Source organism: Kogia breviceps, chromosome 19 (assembly GCF_026419965.1).
Source record: "Kogia breviceps isolate mKogBre1 chromosome 19, mKogBre1 haplotype 1, whole genome shotgun sequence".
Classification (NCBI taxonomy): domain Eukaryota; kingdom Metazoa; phylum Chordata; class Mammalia; order Artiodactyla; family Physeteridae; genus Kogia; species Kogia breviceps.
This window is the reverse complement of record NC_081328.1, coordinates 10326157-10352558: the sequence shown is the minus strand read 5'-3', so window position 1 is coordinate 10352558 and position 26402 is coordinate 10326157. Positions and strand designations below refer to the sequence as shown.

The window sequence follows — 26402 nt, the reverse complement described above, 5'->3', positions numbered from 1 at the left end:
GCATTTCCCTCAATTTGTCCTTCTGAAATCTCCATGTAGATAAGTATCAACCTGATATAGAGCTTCCAATGACCCAGAGGTTGGAAAACAAGCTTGATGTATTAGATGCGGATATCCTTCCGGAAGAAGCTCCACCTATTGTAGACCAAAATGCGAACTTCAAAGAAGAGGCATTAGCCCTGGCAAAAACAAGAGCAGGGAAAAAGAAGCTTGTGACTGAGAATGTGCCACCCTTTAGGAAGAAAGGTACTCTGGCACCCGCAAGACTCGAGCAAGTATGAAATCACTCCTTTCTTCTGGCCCATTTGCATTAATCTGACATTGTCCAAGGTCACACAGGCTGGTCAGCCGAGGAGCTAGGATTTGAGTTCTCAGGCATTTGAATGCCAGAGCCCTTCAGTCCAACTATCTAAACTAAGCTGGCTTAGCTTAGCTCCAGGTCGTTTTTATTTTTTAACAAAAAACAACAAGTTTTAATACTGTTACTAAGCGCAGGGCATTCTTTCTTGTCCTGGTTTAATAAGAGCCTAACTGTTTTGATACCAGGGTCTTCACTGGGTAGCCTATTTTAAAATTCAGGTTTTCTCTGCTTCTGATTTGGAGGTGTGAAATTCGAAGGGATTAAGATTTCCTGCTAAAGATAAATATCAATAAATATTTGATATTGAAAGGCATCTTAGGGTGAGTACTTTCAAATATGGCTTTGGGAGCCAGCTGGCTTGAAAGTACATTATATTTTAAGCTTCTATCTAAAATTTAACTTAAGGCCCTACCAGTGGAGAACTGGCCACAAGACCGCCTCCTAGTCTAAATACCCTTAACGTAGTTCTCCCATTTGATGGGTTGTCCAGAGGCTTATGTAGCAAACCTGCATATTGTCAGGTGACCCCAGAAAAAGGATATTGGCAATTATCACCTGTTACTGATAGATCATGTATTAAGATCGTCTTTATTCCTTTTCAAACAAACTCTCAAGGGGGGTCATTGGGAAATCAGGATTCAGCCTGTATAAACTCAGCCTGGTGCTCTTCTCCGAGGCAGCCTTATCCTCGACAGCGTTTTACAGTAGTCATTCTATTTAGGTGGCGTATGCCTTTCTGCCTTCATTGTCATATTCCTCCTCCATTAGCCCTTTCAATCTTCTAGAAATTCGTGAAGACATTAGCTACTGTTTTACAGATGGGAAGCCTAAGACTCAGAGATGTATTTTAACCAAGAATGTTTTACAATTTACATCTTTTGTTTAGTTGGGAAGAATTATTTTAAAATATATATATATAATAAATTTATAAATATATATAAATATATAAATACACACACACACATATATATATATATATGTATATATATATATATATATATATATATATATATATATATATAAAGACGGCCAAGCCAGGGATTCCAGTGTTACGCCTCCACCCCTTTCCCCACAACCAAGGTTGTTTCAGTGTAATTTGTACCCTCCCCAAATTTCTGCTACAGTGCTTTTCACTTAGATTTTTGCTGAATGGGTGTGTGAACCTCATAGGGCCGTTTGAAGCTTCAGTAAGCCAGAGGTTACAGCCAGTTTCTTTGATATCCGTTTGGCTTTGTAATTCACAGTTAATCTCTTGCAGGGACTCCACAAAGCTGAAAAAAGTAGACCACCCCAATCTTACAGCAAAAGCAGGTTGCAACGGACAACAGTCTCCTCCAGGTTAAAAATGAAGCAGCAGCCTGTGATGGACCATAGGGCTCCTTGGATACCTCCAAACCCCACATCCCCGCTGGCATCTCCTAAATGGTATGTAAAAATTCATGGAGCCAGTTGGGCATGTGACTTTATTTTCCTCCGCAGATCAAAGGTGACCTACTCCTTAGAGCAAATAAAGCAGCATCCTTAGTTCCCATTAAGGAGAAAAGCTTACTTGGATGAGTAATATATACGTGAGACATTTTTTGCTAGAAGCCTATTGGTTCCTCTTTCCTACCTGGCTGTGGGTAGAGTAACTCTCACGGGCCACCCCAATACCCTGTGGACATGTGCACCGTATGGAGGATCGTGGGCTGCCCTTCACTTGTCTCTTCACCCAGTGGATCCTAGTTACCTGAGGCCAGGAACTGTGCCTTCTTCATATCTGAATGTACACTGCCTGATGTAGTAAATCTTAGTAGACGTCTAGTAAATCTTTGCTGAATGAATGAATATTTAAAAATAATTCCTATTCCAAGTCAAGACAATATGAATTATGAAACCATGCAAATCTCATAGACGCTGTCCTGACCACAGGGGACAGTTAGGATGATGCTGACATCACTGCCTTGTCACCCTCACTCATAGAACATGGAGAATGAGGACCCGCCATTCCACGGAGCTGAGGAGAAGGCATTGTCCTTCAGGGGCAGCAGAGTCCAGTTAGGTGGAAGTAGTCTTTGGGGAATTGGTTAAAAGTGAAGGGGAGGACTTCCCTAGTGGCGCAGTGGTTAAGAATCCACCTGCCAATGTGAGGGACATGGGTTCGAGCCGTGGTCAGGGAAGATCCCACATGCCGCGGAGCAAGTAAGCCTGTGCGCCACAACTACTGAAGCCTGAACTCTAGAGCCCGCGAGCCACAACTACTGAGCCCACGTGCCACAACTACTGAAGCCTGCACGCCTAGAGGCCACGCTCTGCAACAAGAGAAGCCACCTCAACGAGAAGCCCGCGCACCACAACGAAGAGCAGCCCCCACTCGCTACAACTAGAGAAAGCCCGTGCGCGGCAACAAGGACCCAACGTAGCCAAAAATAAATAAGTGTATAGAATATATATATATATATATATATATATATATATAATTAAAAGTGAAGGGGAGCTTGTATACTGTGGGACAGTGGTTCTCAAAAGCACAATGGAAAGGGCTGGGCCAGGAGGTAGGACAGTAAAAGGAAGGCAGCCAAAATTAGTAATGGGGGGAGGAGAACAAGTGAGAAGATAGGTGACTTGAAGGGTTCAGCTTTTAAGAGGCGGGCAGGGGACACGGTGAGAAGCCTGGTGGGATGGAGTCCCCGAAGACTCTGAATGATTGTGAATGGGTGGTTACGCTTATTCCTCGACTCTCACTTTAAAGCTGAAGAAACAGTGTCCAGTGAATCTAATGTCTTGCTTATATAGCAGAGCTGGGACTAAAATCAGGTCTTCTGATTTCACAGTGTATGTGCTTTTTTGCCTTTATTTCTCTGCTCTAAATTTTGTGTTTTGGGGGAATTCCCTGGCAGTCCAGTCGTTAGGACTCTGTGCTTCCACTGCAGGGGGCATGGGTTCAATCCCTGGTTGGGAAACTAGGATCTCGCATGCCACCCAATGTGGCCAAAAAAAAAAAAAAAATCTGTATTTTTATATATGTGTTAGTATAAAGATGTGAATTCAGTTGTAAGCTCATAAAAACAGCAGTTGGTTGGAGTTTATATTGCAAACCAAATATACAGTGGACTGTCTTCTGGAGTGTATGTGTGGTCAGTGGGGGAGGAGAGGGCATAAGGCTTACAGGCTCAAAGTGCTGTATTAGGCCTTATAAAGGCACAAAGTTGCTATGTAACATGGAATGCAGTTATTGACCCAAATCTATATATTAAAACAGGGTTTTGTTGAGGTTCACCCATTATTCTGTAATTGACAGTTGTTTTTTCATTTAAAAGAGTGATTGCTTCTATGAAGCAAAGGAGGACTTCTCTCCTTTGACACTGAGCCTGAACCCTGGAGGATCTCACTCTGCTTTACATTCAGTTTCCAATTCAGAGCCCCATCCTGTAGATCACCATTAATTTAACGCTCTTGTCTTCTCTGAGCTGGCACCTTTTACGAGTCATTGGATGTGGAGTGAATGATTACAAAGGCATAGTTTTCCATTTTTTTGCAGTGCTGCCTGGCTAAAGGTGAAATCTAGCCCCAAAGATGCCGCCAAAAACCAGTCTCTCCAGCAAGAGGATGCTCAAGAGGAAAGTCCGTTGAGAGGCGCTGTTGAGCCTGAAGCAGTGAGGTTTGTCCTGGCGTTCGTCAAGTCTTTGAAAAGTAAAGGACCCCTCCCTTTCACAAGGATTCTAAAGCGAACTCTTCTCTTTCCCATGTATAAAGTTGGCTATTTAAACTGGAAATTACTAAACTTTTCTGTCAAATTATGCAGCTCAGACAGTGAACCCCTTTGTTATTCTTTGTCTACTTCATATGTGTCAGTTGTCTGCCAATGCTTGTTTTGTATATGGTACAGTTGTGAGCTCTCTGGAGACTTTTAAAAAGGGGGGCAAAAAGGACAGAATCCCAGCCGCTGCTTATTTGTAGTCAGGAGAGAGGACGTATCACTGACTATAATTTAAGATAGAACATGGTATGTCCCCTGAGAACTGAAGAGTTAAGAGCTGAGAGAGTTCAGAAGGGGGACAGGACACCTCTGCAGAGATCTGGGCTTTGTGGAGGGAGATGGAAAATCAATTAGGACTTAAAGAATAGGCTTTAAATAGGAGGTGATGAGGTGAGGCCATTCCATGACAAGAGAGCAGTGAAAACAGGTTGCTCTGCATTCATTTGGCTGGAATTGTTCTTGCAATTATGGGGAAGCCAAAGCGAAAGTGGACCATTAGATAATTTGATACTATTCAGGTAACCTAAGCTGAAAGCATCAACCCCTAACACATAAAATAAGGTTGTTCCTAGTTAGCTTTTCCTTTCTGTTTTTATTTGACTTTGCACTCTGCCTTTCGGGCTCTCCTGGGAGCCCATTTCTGTGTCTGAGCTGTAAGATACAGGAACAGCTTTGTTTTACAGCTGAGCAAGAAGTCCTAATTGCAGCAATGGCTAGTTTTCTCGAGAATATTCGTGGGTATTTTTTCTCTGCACACTTAGTAGGAGTGCTCTTGCGGGTGAATGTCTTTTTACATGAAATGTTACATGGAGAGCTTTACTGGCCCAGAGGCTGCGTTGCCTCCTGTGTCTTTAATGGAGCCAGGGTTGGTGCTCTGGGGGACCCTGACTCCTGGTCTCTTTATGTGGTAATGATACCTGCAGGTCAAGGCAGAGTTGGTCTGAGTCTTTTGTACTGTCTACTAGACTCACTTGGCTTGATGCCGAAACTTTCAAAAGATTAAAGGAATTAGAAGAATTAAAAGCCGAAGCAATGGACAAAATGCAAAAACAGAGGCAACTGTGTGTTTCTGAGGAAGAGAAAAACCAAAGCAGCAGGGCTGTTCTACATCATCTAGTCATTTTCACAACAAGTTGAGATTGTTTAGTGGTGTAGTCACACTTCTCACGTTTATTGACCATCTGCTTGCTTAAAGTACTTTGAAGTCACCTAAGAAGCCAACAGTGGAGCCCAGACTGGAGCCCCAGGGAGTCCTGGCTGGTTTGAGGAGAGTTGGGGTGACTCTGATACCATCCTGTAGGCTCAGTTGCCTTGATGCTGAAACTTCCAGAAGAACAAAGGAATTGAATGTATTCAAAACTGAAGAAATGGATAGACTTCAAAAACTGAGGTATGGGACTTCCCTGGTGGCACAGTGGTTAAGAATCCGCCTGCCAATGCAGGGGACACGGGTTCGAACCCTGGTCCGGGAAGATCCCCCGTGCTGCGGAGCAACTAAGCCTGTGCGCCACAACTACTGAGCCTGTGCTCTAGAGCCTGCGAGCCACAACTACTGAGCCCATGTGTCACGACTACTGAAGCCCGTGTACCCAGAGCCCGCGCTCCGCAACAAGAGAAGCCACCGCAATGAGAAGCCCGGCCACCACAACGAAGAGTAGCCCCTGCTCGCCGCAACTAGAGAAAACCCGTGCACAGCAACGAAGACTCAACACAGCCATAAATAAATAAATAGATAAATAGATTAATTAATTAATAAGGGGGAAAAAACTGAGGTATGTGTTTGCTTCTGACGAAGGATAGTGAATGCTTGCCTATTCTATTTGGTCTAGATAGGTTCACCGCCAAGCTGGACCATTTGGGCCTAAGCTCACTAAATGAATGAATGAATGAATATCTGCATGCCTACGTGTATTTTACACAGTATTTTTGCTAAGAATTGTTTCTTTTGTGTGGAGTTTGAATGATATCTATAGTTTCGGAGGAGTTTTATCTGAAAGATGAGTATTATATCTATTTGTACTGCACTCAGAGGTGCTTTTCTCCTGGCTCGGTAGGGTAGGAGGTTGACGTGCAGTCTGCTCTTGTGAGTGGCTATGTGGATACTTTTGCTTCACGTGTTAGCTTGAGTGCAGCCTAAGGGTTTTGAATGAGGTTGCTTTTCCCATTTGCCCCCAAGAGCGTTACCACCTAACTGTGGGCACGAAGAAGTTTAGTTGATACTGCTGCAGTTGGCTCATTTTTCTAGCTCTGATAATGATTCACCCTGAAGTCACAGGAGCAGAATTCTCGTTGACACAGCTGTGCGTGCTGTCACTGGTCATGATAGAACGTTCACACTCCCAGGCTGGAAGGGCTGTGGCTCTTTCTCTAGAGGGTGAGCCCTGTGAACCACCCCCCCAAACCAAGAGATAGGTCAGCAGCCCTGCTCTCAAACTCCCTGTGAGTCCCTCTTCAGTTGCATCCCCTTCTTTCTCCCCAGAGTTCACCACTGTCCTGATTCCTGTGCTAATCTTTTCATTACCCTTATTCACAAACCTGTTGCATAAGTGTGTATCGCTAGCCGTATATTGTTCATCCCGACAACTGAGAAGCAAGCCCAGACCTTAGCTAAACAAGGAAAAGGCAATGCTGCTGCTAGTAGACGAAGATTCCCAGGGAAGGTAGGCTGCACTGAGTCCATCCTGCACTTCCCTAGGAGTTTTTAGGTGCCCATCCTGGGAAGTTAATGGGCAAGATCATGAATGAGTCCTTGCAAATGTAGGGCTTACCCCATCTGGGGCATCTGGAAGTGAACCAAGTGCAGTGGACTTCTGGAAGAAGCCTGGTCAGGGGGACAGCAGGCTGCCTTGTATAGTTTTCTTTTTTATTGCCAAGATGTGTTCTGTTGCGTGACTATCGCACAGTCTGTTTATCCATCCTCCTGTGAATTAACCTTTGGGGTATTTTCCGTTTTTAGTTCGTATGGGAGTTACTTTTTAGTTTTTCCACATCCTAGCTGACATTTGATAATGTCTGGGGTTTTGGGGGGAGTTTTTTGGTTTTGTTTTTTTAATTTTAGCCATTCTGGTGAGAGTGTGGTGGAATCTTGTTGGGATTTTAATTTGTATTTCCTTGAAGTCTAATGATGATGAGGATCTGCTTTAGTGCTTATCGTGACGTGTCTATTCACGTCTTTTGCCCATTTTTAATCGTTTTTTTAATTATTAATTTTTAAGAGTTTTAAAACGTATTTTCTGGATTTGAGGCCCTTTTCAGAATATGTGCAGCAGATATTTTCTCACAGTACTGTGGCTTGCCTATATATGTTCTTAATGGGGTCTTTTGATGACTAGAAGTTTTAAATTTTGATTAAGATCAGCTTATCAATTTTTTCATTTTACAGTCTCTTGTGAAATAAGTAATCATTGCAATACTAACATCTGAAAGATATTCTGTGTTTTCTTCTAAATGCTTTATAGTTTTAGGTTTTATTTTTATGTCTGCGATCCATTTTTTATTAATTTCTGTGTATGAGATGAGATGCTGATCAAAGTTCATTGTTTTCCTTGTGGATATCTGGCTATTCTAGCACCATCTGATGAAAGGATTATTGACCTTGAGCTTTACTCTAGGGTCATCTGGGTGGACTGTTGGCTAAGGACCCTCATGTGGGTCTTAAGGTCTTTCCTTTGGGGTAGGTCCAACTATCCAGAGATGAGTCTTTTGATCTTCTGCCTGGAGGGTGAGGATCTGGATGCCGGTGTCCTAGGAGCTGAGCCTGGGCAGGAGGGTGGTGAGTCTTACCACTCGGCATTCAGCTCACGTACGTGAATCCCCTCTTTTCAGTAGGGCACCTACTGTCTCCGTGTAATTGGCATCCCCTAGTCAAGAGGCCCCTCCAGAGAATGAGCAACCAGACTTCCCTCAGAGTTGGAGAGAGGCAGTGGACCAGTTGTGCTAAGGAGGGGAAGGGACCTAGGGATCTAACTTCTCAAACGTCATTTGACTCTTGTCTATAGTTAAGCCACCTCCTCGCAGCTCACCCGCAGGCCTACGCATACCTGGTGCTACCAGTCTTGGGCCTCTTTAAGTCAGCAGTGCAAATTGTGTGAGTTCTCAGGTTTCCCCATTATGACCCTAGAATTCAGCTTTCTCAGGTCAGTAAGTTACTTACCACTTTTGTCCTTCTGTTTCCAGCACCATTTTCCTCCCTTGTCTTTGTGAGTTTATGTCTAATTCTGTTATTGTCAGGCTTGGGAGGGAACAAAATTAGTTTCATTTGTTGAGTCTTCTGCCCTCTTTAGTTGTTTCAAGGCAGCCATTATTCTTTCAAAATGGATTCAGAGCCTAATATACTTCTTCAGATGTTATCTCAGCCCTTGTCCTCAAAGTTAGGTTCAGGACCAGCATTATTGCATCACCTGAAAGCCTGTTGGAAATGCAGACTCTCAGGCCTCCCTCAGACCAACTGAATCAGAATCTGCACTTAACAAGATCCGCAGGGATCTCGTATGGCCATGAAAATTAGAGAGGCCCTACAGTTTTTACAATCATGTGGTTTCCCTTCGCCTGGGGTGGTAAATAAATATGCACAACAGGATATTTTCTTGCTTCTGATTTTAATTTTCAGTTTTATTTCTAAATAGTGTTTCTGCCACCCAGTTAGCCGATAAGGTAGAGAAGGCAGTTCTGGAGCGTTTGAAGCCTCTCCTGGTCAAGGCCCAGGTAATCTGGTTCATCCCATGTGCTTGCCTTTTGGAAGTTCTCAAATAAAAAGAGTTGCTCCAGAGGTCACACGGAGCCTTTGCAGGGCTGAGTGTCTGGCAGCTGGCGGCTGCAGTGCTGCTCCATGCTTCATAGCGTGCGTGCGGTGCTGCTGGGGCCCCTTTTGGGCACCCACGCTGTGGATGTGTCTTCCACTGTGAGCAAGGGAACAAGATGGGGGAAGAGAAAGGACCACTTTTGAGAAAGGTGACATTTCAGTTTGGGGAATGAGTTTCTATTGCAATTTACATTCTTAATCAAATAGAGCTATTGGTGGCATTAGTGTTACGTTCACTGCGTCCATTCTAATCCCGTCACTGCCCTTTCACCTCAGTGACTTGGAATGATTTGCTCTATTTTTCCCAAGGAGAGAGAGGTTAGGACAGCTTTCTGTGCACAAACCAGTACTTTCTTCAAGATGAAATTGCATAGAGCATCAGCAGTAGATTGTGCCATCCTCCTGTAAGCAGTGAGCTGAAGGCTACGGCCAGACCCTGTAGATCCACCCCGTAAGTGGAAATAATCTTGTTTGTGTGAATAGATGAGGCCACAGAAGAGCGCTAGAATCTTAAATAGAATGAAGGACATTCTGGGACCCTGAATAGACCACTGAACCTCTGTATCTCTTGGTCTAAGAAATGTTAAATCATTTTTAGAGTCCATGGAAATCTCAGGACTATAGAACTGGGAGGGTTCTTAGTGGCCAAACCGTCCAACCTCCTTATTTTATCAGTGAGGAAACCGTGGAACAGAGAAGTTGAGTAATTGCACAAAAACACACAGCTACTCTGACAGTGTTTACAAAGTTGAGGGAAGAAAAGGGGCTGAAAGCCAAGACCAGCACATGGCATTTATTTTCATGAAGACAGTGCTTTGAATTCCCACAGAAAGCCTAATATAGCTAAAGCTGATGAACAGTTTCACACAGAAGTTATTCTGGGAGCAAAATTCATTTGTACTAATATGGGTTGTAAATTTTCATAATTTATGAGCATGCTTTTCTGTTTCCATAGAGAGTCAATTCTTCTCTGGAAGCAGATACTCATTTGAAGGATCGACTATCGGTGATCGCATCAACAGCCCAGCCTGCCGAGGAGGTGTGTGTTGTGTGGGGCTGGCATTCTGGACTGACACTGGTATTATTGCATGATAATGTCCTCGGCTGTAAGGCAAACTGATACGCGGATTACCCTGCATCCACTAGACGATCCCACTCCAGAGGGTGGAGGTTGTTTTTCATATTTGGCACATTAATTCTTACAGTGTATATTTAGCATTATGACTTAGATGAGCCTTGCAGACAGCTCACGGAAATCTCTAGAGCCACAGGTTTTTGTCAGCGGCTTTTTCCTTTCCTCCTGATGACGGAATGTGGGTAGACTGCGTGACCCTGAATGTTGATGGCCTGCAGCAGAAGAATGGCTGCCCTCATTTCCTCTGATTCAGTCTAGTTTTGCTCATTACTGGCCTAATTTCCTGTATACTGAGGGCCTAATATTTATTATTAGGCAAGCATGTTTTGAGTGCCTAATAATGACCAGTACCTGGCCTGGCAGAGAGAAGAGGTGGCTCAGGAGCAAATGATAACATTTGAGAAGAATGAAACCACATCTGTGGTTGTCCACCCTTGTGCTCTCCCTCTGGAGGACTCGTGTTCAGCGTTTGTGGGAATGTTCCCACCCTGCCTCGGCGCAGGGAGGGGGAGGTGCAGGCTGCCTCTAGTGGGTCTTTGTGGAGGTTGGAAAGAAGTTACTGCTTTACATGCTCATAGCAAGTAAAGGGCAGAGCAAGGGTGAAGGTGTCAGAGTTAGAAGGAAGTTGAAATGAAGTTCCAGCAGCCCAACCTTAGGAAGGGGAAGAAAGTAGATTCTGAGAATGTATAGCTGTTCTAATTTATTAAGCAATAGTTTAGTTATGGTGTATTTTTATAATTTTTGCAATTGTAATTTTATTGTACCAATATTTTGTGACAGAATCTCAACGTGAGGTGAGGCTTCTGAGACCGGAAGCTGAAAGCCTACCTCTGGCTCGTACAGACTGGGCGTGCTATGGCTGGATGCTTTGTGCAGCAGAGCCACCAAATACCTTTTTCCCTAGCAAAAAAAGAGACTAGCCTCTCATCTAGGGAGGCAGCTGCATAAGGCATATTAATATGACAGAAATATGAAGTGGTCATAAATGCTGTCAGTGAAGTAGACATGTTTGAATATTACTAAAAATGATCAGCCTTATATATAAGAATCATTCTGTAGGCATTAAATTGGGCTTTAACACAATTGCTTGAAAAAGAAAAGTAACTCTATCCAGTATTCAGTACTCTGGGCTGCTGTTAAACATCAGCATCACCGCAAAGAATTTCCCAGGCAGCACCATCAAGAGTCAGTTTTTAGAAATAACTGAATAAAAACAAACTCATTGAAGTTGGCATGGTGAGGTAAAAAGAGTTATTTTGCTGTGTTAACTTATAAAAGAGCTGTGAGACCTTGAACACACATTCCCAGAGTTCTCATCTCTCAAACGGAGGAGACGTTTGCTGCGCTTTGCAAGTGAACTGAAGCTCTCGGTAGTTTTACTTGCAGACAGGACGATCCCTGACATCCGGAAAAAGTTTTTGGAAAGGCGCCATCATAACATATTTGTCTCCTGCTGCTGCTATTGTCGTTAACTGAACTTGTACGTGAAATACATTTTTCCAAAGTGTGTGTGTTTTAATTAAAAGTTGTATATGCACATGGCTAAAAATGCAGACGAGTCAGAAAAAGTGTAACGTAAAAAGTAAAAGCTCCCCACAAATGGATACCCGTATGCTCTTCTGTATCCAGCTTCTTTCTTTATATTTTGGTGATCTTTCCATACCAGCATATTGGGACCTTCCTTATCTCTCATCTCATAGTATTCTTGATATTCAAGTCTTTAAATATTAAGAATGAAAATATAAATAAACACATCTTAACCAGACCTGTATTATTGGTTTAGTTGTCTCTAGATTTTTTTGTTAGTTTTATTGTATTGGTTATTCAACTGATATTTATTTCTTTCACTTTGGTTAAGGTCGAGCATTTCTTTATATCTTGGTGGGCCATTAATATAGTTTCTTCTGTGAACCGTTAAATTAAAAGGTTTTAAAAATTACTATGGCGGTAACTGTTCTTCGAGCCAACCACTATTATAAGTGTTCCAGTGTGCAAATGCTCATGTAATCCTAACAACTCTGAAATATGAGATTATTATTTCCATGTTACAGACCAGAAGGTTGAGGCCCAGAGAGGTTAAGTAAAGTTGCCCACAGCTGGAGGCATACCAGCAGGCAGAACCAAGATTTAGTCCTAGGAATGTCCCATTCCAGAGCCTGATATGATTATTCCCCCGGCAGACATTCTTTGGAAAAGCCTCTTTCAGAGCAGATTATAGACATATATTAGAATCAAAAGAAATAACAACACATATAAAAATGCTTTGCAAACTGTAAAGTGAATGTAAAGAATACGAGCTCAAGAAAGGCTGGTAAAGCTCTTCCAGGTTATAGGTAGAAAGTCTCAAGCAAAGACAAGAATCATGAACTTTTGTGATGTCATGAACAGATGTTTTTACAAAGCACTGAACCAAAAAGAGAATACTGTAGGTATGTCCTCTGTAGTATGTGACATGTGAAATATTGGACATTCTTCTGAGTGTAGCACAAGGAATGTATTTGCTTTGCCACCTGGCAAAACAGGTAATAAAGATAATTCCCATGGACGGCAATGGTACTCCTCAGTTGACGTTACTGTTTAAATGACTGTGGTAGAAATTGTGCTGACGTCACTGCTCTTGATGTTTACTGACTTAGGAGAGGTTAGATTTAGTGTAGAAACTGCGTGTTGGGTCACTGCGTGGTCGGTTTATTATGATCAGCATTAATCTTTAAGATCTCTGTTATTTTTATATTGCCTTTCCATCCCCTTGCCTTGTTTTGCAGGCTACAGCTATTGATTGTGAACACGGTAGCATTCATCAGCTGGATGATTTTTTGGACGATGCCGCTCACGAGCTCTGGGCTATGACTCACTCTAAGATCTCGGAGCCTGAGGCCTTAGCCACCTGGGGTGACAGCAAGGACAGCCCATGTCTGGAGGCCATGATGCTCCGCATGGAGGAAATGGAAGTAAGGCCGGGACTGCCAGCTCTGGCGGCCGACGCTCCTCCTCATGGCTCTGTAGCTTAGAACTTCAGAGTCACCTGGTCCTGAGTTTAAATCCCAGCTCGACCGCCAGCCCAGTGTACGGCCTTGGTAAAGTCCCGTACCCTCTCTAATAAGTAGGGTGCTTTTAAGGACAACATGAGGTATGAAGTATCAGCACCCTACCTGACACATAGCTCATCGTTGCTATGGGATACATAAGACACTGGACCGGAGCCCAGGCCCAACAGATGCGACCAGCAACTTAACTTCTTCATCCCTCAGCTTGTAGATGCTGTTCGGTTGCCTCTTCTGCTCTGCTAGCATGGGATCCTGGCAAATCGCAGTTAACGTTGCCTTCTCTAATTCCCGTGATACTACTTTAGAACGCTTTTCTTAGAGAATTTTAGACCTCAGGCGTTACTCAAGCCAACCCCTGGACTGTTCTGAGCAGGAAATTGAGACCCATTAAGGGAGTAAGTGACGTGGCCAAGGTCACACAAAAATTCCCACCAGAGGGGGGCTGAGAATCCAGGTCTCCTGACTCCTAGTTCAGCATTTTCTTCTTAACTCCACCATGATGAAATCTCATTTTGGCTTTGCTGCTAAACAGGAACATTATAGGGAAGGCAACTTTTAGCTGGTTTTTGAAAATGTAAAAATGTGTAGTTTATCCTAGTCTTGTAACTGATTTCCCCTCGTAACTGTCTAGACCTGAAGGGTCCAAAATGGTCGTCTCTAGCCACAGATGGCCATTTAAATGTAAATTAATTAAGATGAAATACATTACGCACATTTCAAGTGGTCAATAGTCAGTAGCTGGTATATTGGACACTGCAAAAATAGAACATTTCCATCATCACTTCAAGTTGTAGTGGGCAGTGCTGGTCTAGATTAGATGAATTAGAGTAATTGCTTCATTTTCTTTTACATTTCATCTCATGAACTTATCACTTCCTGGCCCTGGGACATGCCTGTTTCTGGCAACGTGTCTATAGCAAATGTCTGCTGTACTATTCTCTGGTTTGTAATGAAACTAATTTTTTTCCTCATAAATTATACTTTTTTTTTTTTTTTTTAAAGAAATACCAGGAGATGGTTCGCCAAAGATATAATAAAATTGTATATACTGATCCTCATCTTTGGATTCAGGAAGATAAAAATGGTGAGTGTTTCCCCACTTTTTCCCTCGACATTGTATTCTGAAACATTTCAAATATACAGAAAAGTTGAAAAAATTCTTCAGTTGGACACCCATATACGCATCTTCTAGATTCTACAATTAAAATGTTGCTGTGTTTGCTTTATCACATGTCTGCTTATCCTCATCCATCAATCCATCTTATTTTTGGATGCATTTCAGAGTAATTTGAAGATATCAGTACATCTTATCTGAAATATTTCGACATTTGTATCACTAACTAGAGCTTAATATTTATTTATGGCTCTTTTTGCTTTTGAGATAAAATTCACATAATAAAATGCACAGATCTTAACTTACTAAGTGTTAACTCATTAAGTGTTATTTGATGAGTTTTGACAGGCGGGCATACCTTTGTTACCCCACACTCCTCTGAGAACAGAGCTTCTCATCACCGCGGAGAGTTCCCCTATGCTCCTTCCCGGTCACTTCCCCACCACCCCGGCAACCACTGTGATTTTTTTTTTTTTTTAACTGTAGATTAGTTTTGCCTGTTTTAGAATTTCATATAAATGGAATCATACTCTTTTGTCTAAGGCTTCTTTCATTTAGCATGATATTTTATAAATTTATCTATTACTTGTTTCCTATTGCCACAGTAACAAGTTTGTAACAAGTTACAGCACAAAGTTAGCAGTTTAAAACGATTTTTTTCTCTTACAGTCCCTGGAGGTCAGAAGTCTGAAGTGAGTCTTAAAGGGCTAAAATCAAGGTGGTGGCAGGGCTGGTTCCTTCTTCCAGCTTCTAAGGCTGCCTGCAGTCCTTGGCTTGCAGCCGTATTACTTCACACTGCTTGTGCTGTCACCTTGCCTTCTCCTCTTCGGAGTCCAACCTCCCTCTGCCTGCCTGTTATAAGGACTCGTTGATTACATTTAGGGGCCACCCCAGTGATCCAGGTTACTCTCCCCGTCTCAAGATCCTTAAAGCCCCTCTTGCCATAGAGGGGACATTAACAGCCTCCAGGGAATAGAATATGGAGCCAGTGTGCAGCCTACCGCACTTTGTGTCAGTGTTCATTCCTTTTTATTGCTGAGTAGTATTCCATTGTACGCATGTACCACATCTAGTTTATCCATTTGCCTGTAGATCTGCATTTGGCTGTTTCTAGTTTGGGGCTATTAGAAATAAATCTGCCATGGGTGTATTCATGTATAGTCTTTGTATGGACATAAGTTTTCATTTCTCTTGGACACACACCTGAGTAGACTTGCCAGGTTATGGGATAGGTACATGTTTAACTTTATAAAAAACTGCCAAACCTTTCCCCAGAGTGGCTGTACCGTTTTACACTCCCATCTACATTGAGTTCCTGTTGCTAGAGATCTTTGCCAATATTTGAATTGTCAGTCTTTTTCATTGTAACCATTCTGGTGGGCCTGTAGCAATAACTCTTTATGGCTTTAATTTCATTTCCTTGGTGAATAATGATGTTTAGAACATTTTCAAGTAATTATTAGTCATTTGTATATCTGCCTTTGTGAAGGGTCCAAATCTTTTGTACATTTTAAGAAATTGGATTGTCTTTTTATTTTTGAGTTGTAGGAATTCTTTATGCATTGTGGCTTTGAGTTCTTTGTCATATATATATATTGTTTGTTTGTTTTCAGAACAGCTTTATTGCATGTAATTCACATACCATAAAATTCACCCTTTTAAAGAGTTCAGTAACTTTTAGCGTGTTTACAGAATTGTGCAGACGTCATTGCTAATTCCAGAACATTTTCATCACTGAAAAGAAGCCCTGCATCCAGTAGCATCACCCCTCATTCTCCCTCCCCTCGTCCCAGCAGTCACTAATCTCCTCCAGCGAATATCTGCAAACATTCTTCCCCACCCATAGCTCACGTATTTATTTTCCCAATTGCGTTTTATTATGAGCAGACATTTTTAATTTTTTTCTTTTCTTTTTTTTTTTTTTTGCGGTACACGGGCCTCTCACTGCTGTGGCCTCTCCCATTGCGGGGCACACGCTCCGGACGCACAGGTGCAGCGGCCACAGCTCACGGGCCCAGCCGCTCCGCGGCATGTGGGATCCCCCCGGACCGGGGCACGAACCTGCGTCCCCTGCATCGGCAGGCGGACTCTCGACCACTGCGCCACCAGGGAAGCCCGACATTTTAAATTTTGACAAAGTCTAACCTATCCATTTTTTCTTGTATAGTTTTTGCTTTCTCTGATCTAATAAACCTTTGCCTACTCCCAAGTTGAGAAGAGAGACTCTTGTTTTCCTCTAGAAGCTTTATGGTTTTCGCTTTTATGTGTAGGCCTATGATGCATCTTGAATAAAAGTTTGCCTATGGTTTGAGGTAGAGGTTGAGGTTCTTTTTTTTTTCCACTAATGGATATCCACTAGTTCTCGCTCCATTTGTTGAAAAGACTTTCACTTTTCTCTTCCACTTAAAAAAATTCATACATATGCGTTTTGGCTTCAGTTGCTAGGCTACTATCACAATTTGGGCTGGGAAGTGTTACTCAAATTCTCTTTGACACATGCTTATCAGTTATTACTTTAGTCAATGAAAAGAGGAAAATAAATTGTGATTAAACATTACCTCTAAAGGAATTTCAGTCCTATGAGTATTAAGAGAAGTAAAGGAAGTTGTGGATATAGAAGGTTTACAACAGCAGCTTATGTATGTATACTTTTTTTAGAGTATGAGTTTGGGGTATTGTCTTAGGAAAAGTATTCTCCATGTCAAATTTTGACAGAAAGATGAGCCATCTAAACACAATACAAATTTGTTCCTTTTGTCTTCTGTAATTTTTCCCGTGCTATTCTTTGTTCGTGTCGTTCTCTCTTTCCCCCAGCCCTACTCCAGCTTCCGTTTTCATCCTCACATGACAGTTGAACCATTCTTCGAGGCCCGGCTCGCGTGATGCTACTTGGCAGTGCTTTTCCTGGCTTTCCTGGGCTGGAACTTTGCTCCCTTCCTGTGAACTCCCATAGACTTTTGGCATGTCCTACCCTGTTAGAGCTCTTTATCTCTCCCAAAGAAGCCACAGAATCTTTGAGGCCAGAGAGTTTTGTCATATTCAGTTGTGTCCCAACTGTACCTAGCATGGGCCTGGCACAGGGAGGACCCTTCTAATCATTGCTTAGTGAATCAATGGGCATCTTTTCGTAAGGAAGCAGAGGAGAGGGAAATGTTGAAGGGCGACTGTTTCACTGATGGTTTGGCCAATGGCCACAGTCAGGTTGCATCAGGCAGAAGACAGCCTTACCAAGGACTCGGTGTTCTCTTTTTCAAGGACAATTTAAAATGTTAGTCACTATCTCTGACTCTGCTAGAGTCTAGGTATGCATTTAAAAGGAGCTCTGAAATGAATTTTTGGACACTTTAAATCCAGAATCATGAAATCCTCGTAAGAGCCGTCGGTTTCTAATTGTTCTGATTGTACGTTCAGTTGCATCACAAAAACCAAATTTAAAGTGATTTTGTGATTTTTGAATTGTGCAGTGTCGAATCTATATCTCTTATCTTCTCTATTCTGAAATCAATTGAAAATTGATTGTACTCGCAGTAATATTTTTACAAAAACTGACTTATGCAGGATTTCTGAGCGTAAAAAATCATAAGCATATAAATATGCGAGTCAGAGAGAGATTCTACATTTTTTTTATTAGTTACCTATTTTATACATATTAGTATAAATATGTCAATCCCAATCTCGCAATTCATCCCCCCCCACCCGGCTTTCCCCCCTTGGTGTCCATACGTTTGTTCTCTACATCCGTGTCTCTATTTCTGCCTTGCAAACCGGTTCATCTGTACCATTTTTCTAGATTCCACATAAATGCGTTAATATACGGTATTTGTTTTTCTCTTTCTGACTTAACTTCAGTCTGTATGACAGTCTCTAGGTCCATACACATCTCTACAAATAACCCAATTTCATTTCTTTTTACGGCTGAGAAATATTCCATTGTATATATGTACCACATCTTCTTTATCCATTCATCTGTTGATGGGCATTTAGGTTGCTTCCATGACCTGGCTATTGTAAATAGTGCTGCAGTGAACACTGGGGTGCATGTGTCTTTTTGAATTATGATTTTCTCTGGGTATGTGCCAGTAGTGGGATTCTACATTTGAAATGTATTTAAAATGATAAATAATCCAAAACTCAAAAGAGCTGTCAAGCTTGCAAGGTATAGTTAATAAGTTAAATGTTTTGACTATCATCATGCAGATTTTTCCAGAGAAGCCCAGAGACAAATTAAATCAGCTAATTAAGTGTTCAGATGTGACTGGTTTTTTGGTTAAAAAACAAACCCAACTGCTTAATACTCCTCAGAATGGGGGCTGGATCCTAGTGGAACCTGGCTTTGCACAGACCTCTTCAAAGAGTCTTCCAAAGAGCTGACAGAAGCTTTTAAACAAGTTCTTTATTTCTTAAAACTGACTCCTCATTGGTTTGTTTCTTGATAACTTTTTTATTTTTTTAAGGACAGTCCCCTTAATATTATTTATTTATTTATTTTTTGGCTGTATCTGGTCTTAGTTGCGGCATGCGGGATCTTCTGTTGCAGCACGTGGGGTCCTCGTGGTCTCAAGCTTCTCTCTAGTTGTGGCGTGTGAGCTCCAGAGCGTGCAGGCTCAGTAGTTGCGGCGCTCGGGCTCTCCAGTTTGTGGTGTTCCGGCTCTGCACCTGTGGCGCACAGGCTGAATTGCCCCGCAGCATGTGGGATCTTAGTTCCTCGACCAGGGATCGAACTGGTGTCCCCTGTATTGCAAGACAGATCCTCCACCACTGGACCACCACAGAAGTCCCACTTGGGGACTTCTAAATTCCCCTTTTCATATAAAACAAGGGCACTTTTTTCCCTTTGCACTGCTAATGCAACCTTTACGCTTAAGAGATGTGCCCATGACTTCCTCACAGGTTATTGGCCACCAAGACAGCTCTGATATATACACCAGCATTTCTTTCTATGCAGTCATTTTATGCTTCTCCTTTTCTAGACCCAAAAATCCCAGCAGTAAGTGAAAGGCGTCTTTCTCCTCATCCAATCAGGATCACAAAGACAGCAGCTCGCAAAGACCCAGATGTGAACATCGTGTTAGAAAGGCCCTGCAATGGCACGTAAGTGGTAACTAGACTGTCTGATTTCATTGTAGCTGGTTGCCTTTGATGTTGTTGGATTTCACATTCCTTCAGTTACCACAAGACAGAGAGAGATTCTTCTTTTGACCAAGATCTTGACAAACTCCAAGATGGCCCAGTAAACTAGTAGTGCTTATAAGATGGGCATCGAGTGTGTTGCATCTTAAGGATCCTTTTGGTAACATTTAGCTGGTTTTTACGATTGAAAGCGTCACGCTGGCACAGGTGATGGTGCAGGTAATTACTGCAAGATCTGCTTTAAGAATTCTTTTGTCCGTGGGACACATGTTCCTCCTGTGTGGAGGGTTAGTCCGGTGTAAAGGAGAAACAATGAGTGGTGAAAAGATGTTGCGTTTTTGTTCAGCGTGAGGAAGGGAAATGAAGGTAAACCTTTGGTTGTCAAACCTTCAGGGTGAATTAACAGTTTACCCTCGCTTGCAGATGATTTTGAATGCTCTCGTCATTTTTATTTGCTCTCAGTTCCCTAGATGAAAGTGCGGGAACAGAGGAGAGACCGGAGAAAAGAGAGACTCCCCTTCTCCCCGTTTCAGAAGACGCCCTGCAGAAGGAAGGCCGAGCTGCCCTCTTTGTCCCGCGGGGCATGCGGCACAGCATCGGTGACTACTGCCGCCGCTTCGAGCAGTACCTCCGAGTTATTGCACACGAGGCCGTGGGCGCCTTCAACCCGTGGCTGATAGCTGAAAGGTCAGTAGGAGGTTTGTGCTTTGCTGGGGAACTGGGTGCCACGTGTCAACTTACCGAAAGGCTGGAGAAAGGCCTGGCCAGGGTCTCGGGCCGTGCTTTTGCGCCCTGGCGTTCCAGTGGCTGCTTCGGGGCTAGTGAACAGGCTTTCTCTGCTAAATGCCTTTCTTCAGGGAGAGGAGATCGGGAAACAGCGTGGCTGATGGCATCCAAAGGAGCGTTCTGCAGACTCCTCTCCTTAGTTAGAGGCACAATATTCAAGTCAGGACAGGTTTCCTGTTGCTGTTACTGAGGGCTGTCATCAGAGAACACAGATTATTACCGGGCAGGAAACAGTTATGATCATGCAATCTTCACGGTCGGGACAAACTTACACTAGGAGCAGCAGGTCTACAGACTTTGCTACGCTTACCCTTCTCCTCTGGCTATCACCTCCCCTGAGAGGGGGAGTTTTGTGGGGTCAGAAAACAGTCCCACTGCTACTAAATACTTGAAGAATGGGTAGCCTTCTTTTACGTAAATAGTTAATTGAAAGATGTGTGTAAATTCCTTCTTTTAAAACGGAGCCCAAATTTAAATTCCTTGTGAGTATCGCTTTATTACATACGTGCAGATAATCTTAATCATTGAGCCAAGCAGTATACCACGATTATATTTCTTTCTTGAACAAGTTTCAAACATATTCCAGGAGTTAATAATTGCCTCTTTTTAATTTGCTTATTCTTTTATGTATTTATTATCATTCCCCACGTACTAGCCAACACGTCTGAACCTAATTTTCCTCATGATCAGATATGTTGATTAATCTCTGTTTCTCGCCTCCACCCCCAGTCTTTCTCCTGAGGCCCTCTTTCCTTCTATCTCAGTCTGGCCGAGCCGCTTTCTAGGTCTACAGGTGTGGTTCTTGTCCTGGGAACCACACTGAGTGTGAGATTCTCCCTCCCATGTTAGGGTCCTTGTTTTCTGTTTGCATGTGTCCTCCTCTTTCTTGGTTTACTCTCTTACTTTGATGGAGCCTATACTGCTTTGTGTATTAGAGGACATTTCTTGAGACTTAACATGTTTGAAGGTGTCTGTCTTCATACTTGATTGATGATTTGGCTGGGTTTTAAATTACTGGTTTATTACTTTATTTATTTATTTTTGGCTATGTTGGGTCTTTGTTGCTGCACACGGGTTTTCTCTAGTTGCGGCCAGCAGGGGCTACTCTTCGTTGCGGTACGCAGGCTTCTCACTGTGGTAGCTTCTCTTGTTGCAGATCGTGGACTCTAGGCACACCGACTTCAGTAGTGGTGGCACGCGGGCTCAGTAGTTGTGGCGAGCGAGCTCTAGAGCGCAGGCTCAGTAGTTGTGGCGCACGGGCTTAGTTGCTCCGCGGCACATGGGATCTTCCCAGACCGGGGCACGAACCTGCGTCCCCTGCGTCGGCAGGTGGACTCTCAACCACTGCGCCACCAGGAAAGCCCCATAATGTTTCTTAAATGTAATGTTTGATGAGAAACAGGATATTTACATAGTCTCAAAGTATCTCCCTGCAATGTAAGTATTAATAACAAAGGGAAAATAGTGACTTTACAAGGGAGAAAACTGGCAGACATCAGCGTAACTGTGTGATAGAAATTAGCACTTATCATAGTAAGACAAATAGACGTATTGAGGGACACAGTATCCCTTCTGGACATTTGTCCCCAAAATGTAGAACCTGAGCCTGACAAACCCAAATTGAGGGACATTCTAAAACAAAACAGAAAATAGGCTTTACTCTTCAAAAAATGTTAAGGTCATGAAAGACAAAGATTGAAGAACGATTCTAGATGAAAATAGACTAAAGAGATGTGGCCGCTGAATGCAACATGTGATCCTTCATTGAATCCTGGACTAGAAAATGTTTTCTTTTAAAAGACATTTTTTGGACAGTTGGCAAAAATTTGAAAAAGGTCTGTAGGTAAGATCAGATAATAGTATTGTATCCGTGTTAATGTTAAGATTTTTATAATTGTATCAGGGTTATTTAAGAGAAGGTCCTTGTTTTTAGGAAATGTACCCAGAAGTACCTGAGGGATAGCAAGTCTGCAACTTACTCTCAAACAGTTTGGAGGCGGGAAAATGTGTGTGCGTGTGGGTGTGTGTGTTGAGAGAAACCTGGAATTTCCTGCCCCCCGCCCCACAGAGAAGACCCACACCCTTTTCTCTGTCAGGCCTTCGGGCAGCTGTAGGAGGTAGATCTGGATTGGGGCTGGGTTGCAGCTGGTTAGTTTGCAGTCACCTCTGGTTTCAGCCGTCTCAAGGGTGAGGTCTGCCCTGTGTGTATTACAGGCCCCTCCCTCTAGCCGGACTTTGGCATCTCAGCACCACCATCTTACTGTCTAGGAAAGCCAGGCTTCTCACCTTGTTTTTCTTCTTTAAAATTATCTTGGCTATTCTTGGCCTTTTGAGTTTCCATTTAAATCTTAGAAGTGCCTTGGTACGTTCCTCAGCTGAGTAACAGAGTGGCTCCCGTGCCTGGCTGTATGTACCTTTAGCTCTGTTGTTTGTCTTCCAGCTTTGCAGAAGAGCTTGTAGATGAAGCTCTGGGGGCCGTGGCTGCTGAACTTCAGGATGTGTGTGAAGATTATGCAGAAGCTGTGTTCACCTCAGAATTCTTGGAGGCGGCTACATAAAGGCTCCCCAAGGCGGTGCCCCCAGTGTCACTGGTGAGGGGATGGCACCACCCTTTCTACTAGCCACAGGAAGTCTTTGTCCTCAGCTGTCCATCCAGGCCCAGAAGGTGCTTCCCACTGAAAGGAAGGAAGTGCCAGCGAGGCCATCCCCACTTTGCATCTTCTCATTGTCAGAGCGATGGTTCTGGTAGTTTCTGATGGAATGTGTTATATTTATCAGTGCCCAGGAAACGTGAATCAATTATGACAGTATAATGTTCTCTGAATGTATAATTTTCCCATTGAAATGCCATGTTCATTACACTGGCTCAGTTTGGTGATCAGAGCATTTTGAGAGATAACAGATACGTCTGTTTCACACAGGGTTTCAAGTTGCTGTTGATCTGTGGGTGGCCTTGATGCCAGCACAAGTGCAATGACTCTCTGGTCCCATCACCTGGCTCGTGTTTGCTTCTTTGACAGTTTCCTACCAGGACACCTGTCCTGCCGGGTTACGGACTCGTGTCGAGCACAGGACTTAGTTGTGCTGCCAAAACTCTGCTCCGTCATTAAAATGGGAAGCCAGCATTTATCTGTGTACGACAGTAAACACACGTTTCTCTAATTCTCATTTGCTAGGTGCTTCTTCACATTTTGAGGTCCTCAAGTCTTTTGACATATTCTGATATACAGAACTCTGAATTCAGAAGAATCAAACTTCTCAGGAGAGGCCGGCCTTCTCTGGGGCCTGGTCAGAGGTACAGAGCTCAGCCCCCTCTCTGCTGAGGCCACAAGTTGCTATGTTCCCACACCAGAAAGGAGCCTGCGCGGGAGGAGAAAACAGATCTGGATAGTGTGAAGACCACAGGGCCTCCCCCAAGAAAGGAAGAAACTTTAAGAACCACAATAGCTTGGCCCTCGAACATCTTACAAGTCATATTTTATCAAGAGAAAAGCCCCTGTGTTTTCAGAAACTCTGGATTCAGAAAGAGAAAAGGAATGTGTATAAAATAAGGCCACTGCCTCGAAAACGTTTCCCTCACTTTTTTGCCTGGGGCTTGGTCAAAGAAATATGGAGAACAGGTGACGTGAGACATACCCCACAGGTAATGTGAATCCTTTTATAGCACGTTTAGTGTTGTCATCTGGGATTTTTCTCTGAAGTACAAGTACTTCAGGTGATAATTTAAGCTGCTTGATCACACTTATTTGTGCAAAATTGATTTTTGTTTAATGTTAATGTTTTCCTGCTTAATTTTATATAAACTCAGAATTTAAAAGGCTGCAAGGGAAATTAAAGGTCCTCTATTTGAGGGGTTATATATGTACACTTGATAGGAGTGTCTGTTATTGATAATTTGTGTGGCAGTTTTTACTGTGCTCATTTTTTAAATAAACAATATTTTAAAGTATGTACATGTCGGTTTGAAAAAATTTACAGCTTTTTTTTTTTATCCAGGCAAAGTGAAATGTGATTTACAGAAACCACTGAGAATACTTTTATGTTTAATATGAGCATAGTGGATTATTTGCCACCTCTCACCACCCCCAGAAAGAAATAAATGATGATAAAAAGCTAACATTTTATTGAGCACATACTGTGTACCAGGCATAGCTCTAAATGCCTTCCCTGTATTAACTTATTTAATCCTCATATCTGCGTGTGGTAGATAACATTATTATTCCCATTTTGTAGATGAATCCAATGAGGCACAGAATGGGGAGATAATTTGATCACATAAGCCTCTAATCAGCAGCACCGTGGTCCTGGATTCACTTACTCCCGTAAAGATAGGTGTCAGAGTTTTGACTCAAGTGCATTCTCCTGCCTCTTCCCGTGTCTGCTCAACATGTCTTAGATGCTGTTGTCTGGAGCAGTCCTTTCCTAAGCACCTCCTGCCTGCTGAAGAGTCAAGTCCAGACTCCTTTGCTTGCAGATCTTTCCAGTATCTCTTCTGCTCCTCCCACAAGCTGGGTCTCCTTGTCTCTGACTCCTATGGGTGAGGCTTACACCTACCTCCGTGTCTGCCCAGGCCCACAGTGAACCTCCTCGGCCAAAGCATTCTCCAAAGATGCAAAACTAAATTGTGAGAAATAAAAACTTTCATTTGAAAATGGAAGTTGAATCCTTAAAATATAAATTTTCCTGCTTATAGCCTTGCAATTATCCCAGACCTCTAGAATTTTTGTTCTTCATGAGCAAAGGCTGATCCTGTATAGGTTATTCTCTAATCCCCTCCAGTTTTCTCCTGACCTATTCATGTGTTATTTTCAGAAACAGAGGAATGCGTGAGTTCAGTATTTCTGTGTTACACAGGCTGTCCCAATGGACGGACATGCTGAAATTCCTGATCTGTCCAGCTTCACAGCTCTGGCCCTAGGGGGTCTTACCTGTTCACATGCTTGCCTCTAGTCTGTACAGCTCCTTGAGGGCAAGGCCTCTGCCCAGCATGCAGTTATTAGCGCTCAGTAAGTTCTTCTGAGTTAATGAAAGAAGGAAGGCACATTTTTTCCTGGGGTCGGTTTTGGTTTTGGATGGGGGTTCTATCACATCTCTGCAGAGTCCCCAGAAATCTCTGTTAATCTTTTGTGACCTGAGGTAGGATGTCACCCGTGAGGAGCTGCAGATCCCATCTCCGAGGTGCCGATGCATCAGGGATTCCAACTCAGAACTTACAGAACTGCTGCCGAGTGGGCTGGGCGGGGGGCCTGGGGCTCGGGCGGAGGGCAGAGGAGGGAATGGGGGACCGCAGGAAGGACTGCCTTGATGCTGGGGCCCCTTCGCCCTCTGCCGTTGGTGCTGGGGGTCGGAGGGGAGGTGGTGAAGAGCACCCTTCTGCCTCTCCTCCCTCCCTTCCTTGGCTCACAGCTCCTGCTTCCCTGAAAGTGAGGGGACTGTGTGTGCAGGGGGTGGGCGGCCAGAGGCAGTGCCTGGAGGAGGCATGAACCGCGCACTGGTGGGTCTGGAAGGCAAAAGGGGGCGTCTGAGCGAAGCCCCCAGGGCCCAGAGGAGAGGAAGGCGCTCTGAGCCCGGCCGGAAAGCTTCCGGTTTTCCCTGTGGTGCCGTGTAGGTTTCCTTAACTCTTGAATGTTTCTGAGGAATTCTGTTTTAGCAACTTGAGGGAGTGAGGAGAATTCCCCACAAACCCTGTAAATCAGGGGTGTCTGCTCACCACGCTCGGGTCACCGCAGGAGCGCCCTTTGGGAGGGCCAGCGGGCTGGAGAGCTCTCGGTTCTTGGGGCTCATGAGAAGCAGCAGGAAGGCAGCGGTGCGACCACTATCTTCCTAAACAGTGGCCTCTCCCATTCGGCTCTGCAGGTTCAAGAGCAGAGAGCTCTCTTCTGTTTATTAGTTGGTTGAACCCAATAATGCAAGCTGGCCTGGAAGGGCTTCCACCAGACGTCCTGAGGGCTTCCTTCGGTCAGAGCCCCAGGGACACAACAGGAACAGGAACAGGAACAGGGCGCCGGGCTGGCTGTCAGGCCCAAGCGACCTCAGACAACTCGTGCATCAGTGCGGGTCCCACCCTGACCAGGCTCGCAGCTCTGATAATGACTCTGGTCTGGCTGTGTGGCCAGGCCTCCTCTTTGCTTTGTGGCTCCGGTTCTAGGTCCCTCTTGCCAGCCTGCCCAGGGCCCTGTTCCTGTGACACTGGGCCTGCTCTGCTCTCACCAGTCTTCCCAGAGCCTCACGTGTGGCCTCTGACCCTCAGCCTGGAGCGGGGAGCCCCGAAGTTGCCCCCACCCTCTCT

At 43.7% G+C, this 26402-nt stretch overlaps 1 protein-coding gene across 1 annotated transcript in view; it reads left to right on the top strand.

Moving 5' to 3' along the window:
• KIAA0753 (KIAA0753 ortholog) overlaps positions 1-24065 on the top strand; it is a 44230-nt gene extending 20165 nt beyond the window's left edge. Inside the window, exons 8-19 of the mRNA XM_067022262.1 lie at positions 40-275; positions 1620-1786; positions 3882-4001; positions 5066-5155; positions 5401-5490; positions 8726-8804; positions 9857-9940; positions 12802-12987; positions 14086-14167; positions 19168-19288; positions 19790-20014; positions 22554-24065. Coding sequence (XP_066878363.1) covers positions 40-275; positions 1620-1786; positions 3882-4001; positions 5066-5155; positions 5401-5490; positions 8726-8804; positions 9857-9940; positions 12802-12987; positions 14086-14167; positions 19168-19288; positions 19790-20014; positions 22554-22671 — 1598 coding nt within the window. The 3' untranslated portion in view covers positions 22672-24065. The remainder of the gene's footprint in view (positions 1-39; positions 276-1619; positions 1787-3881; positions 4002-5065; positions 5156-5400; positions 5491-8725; positions 8805-9856; positions 9941-12801; positions 12988-14085; positions 14168-19167; positions 19289-19789; positions 20015-22553) is intronic.
• The last annotated feature ends 2337 nt before the right edge of the window (positions 24066-26402 follow it).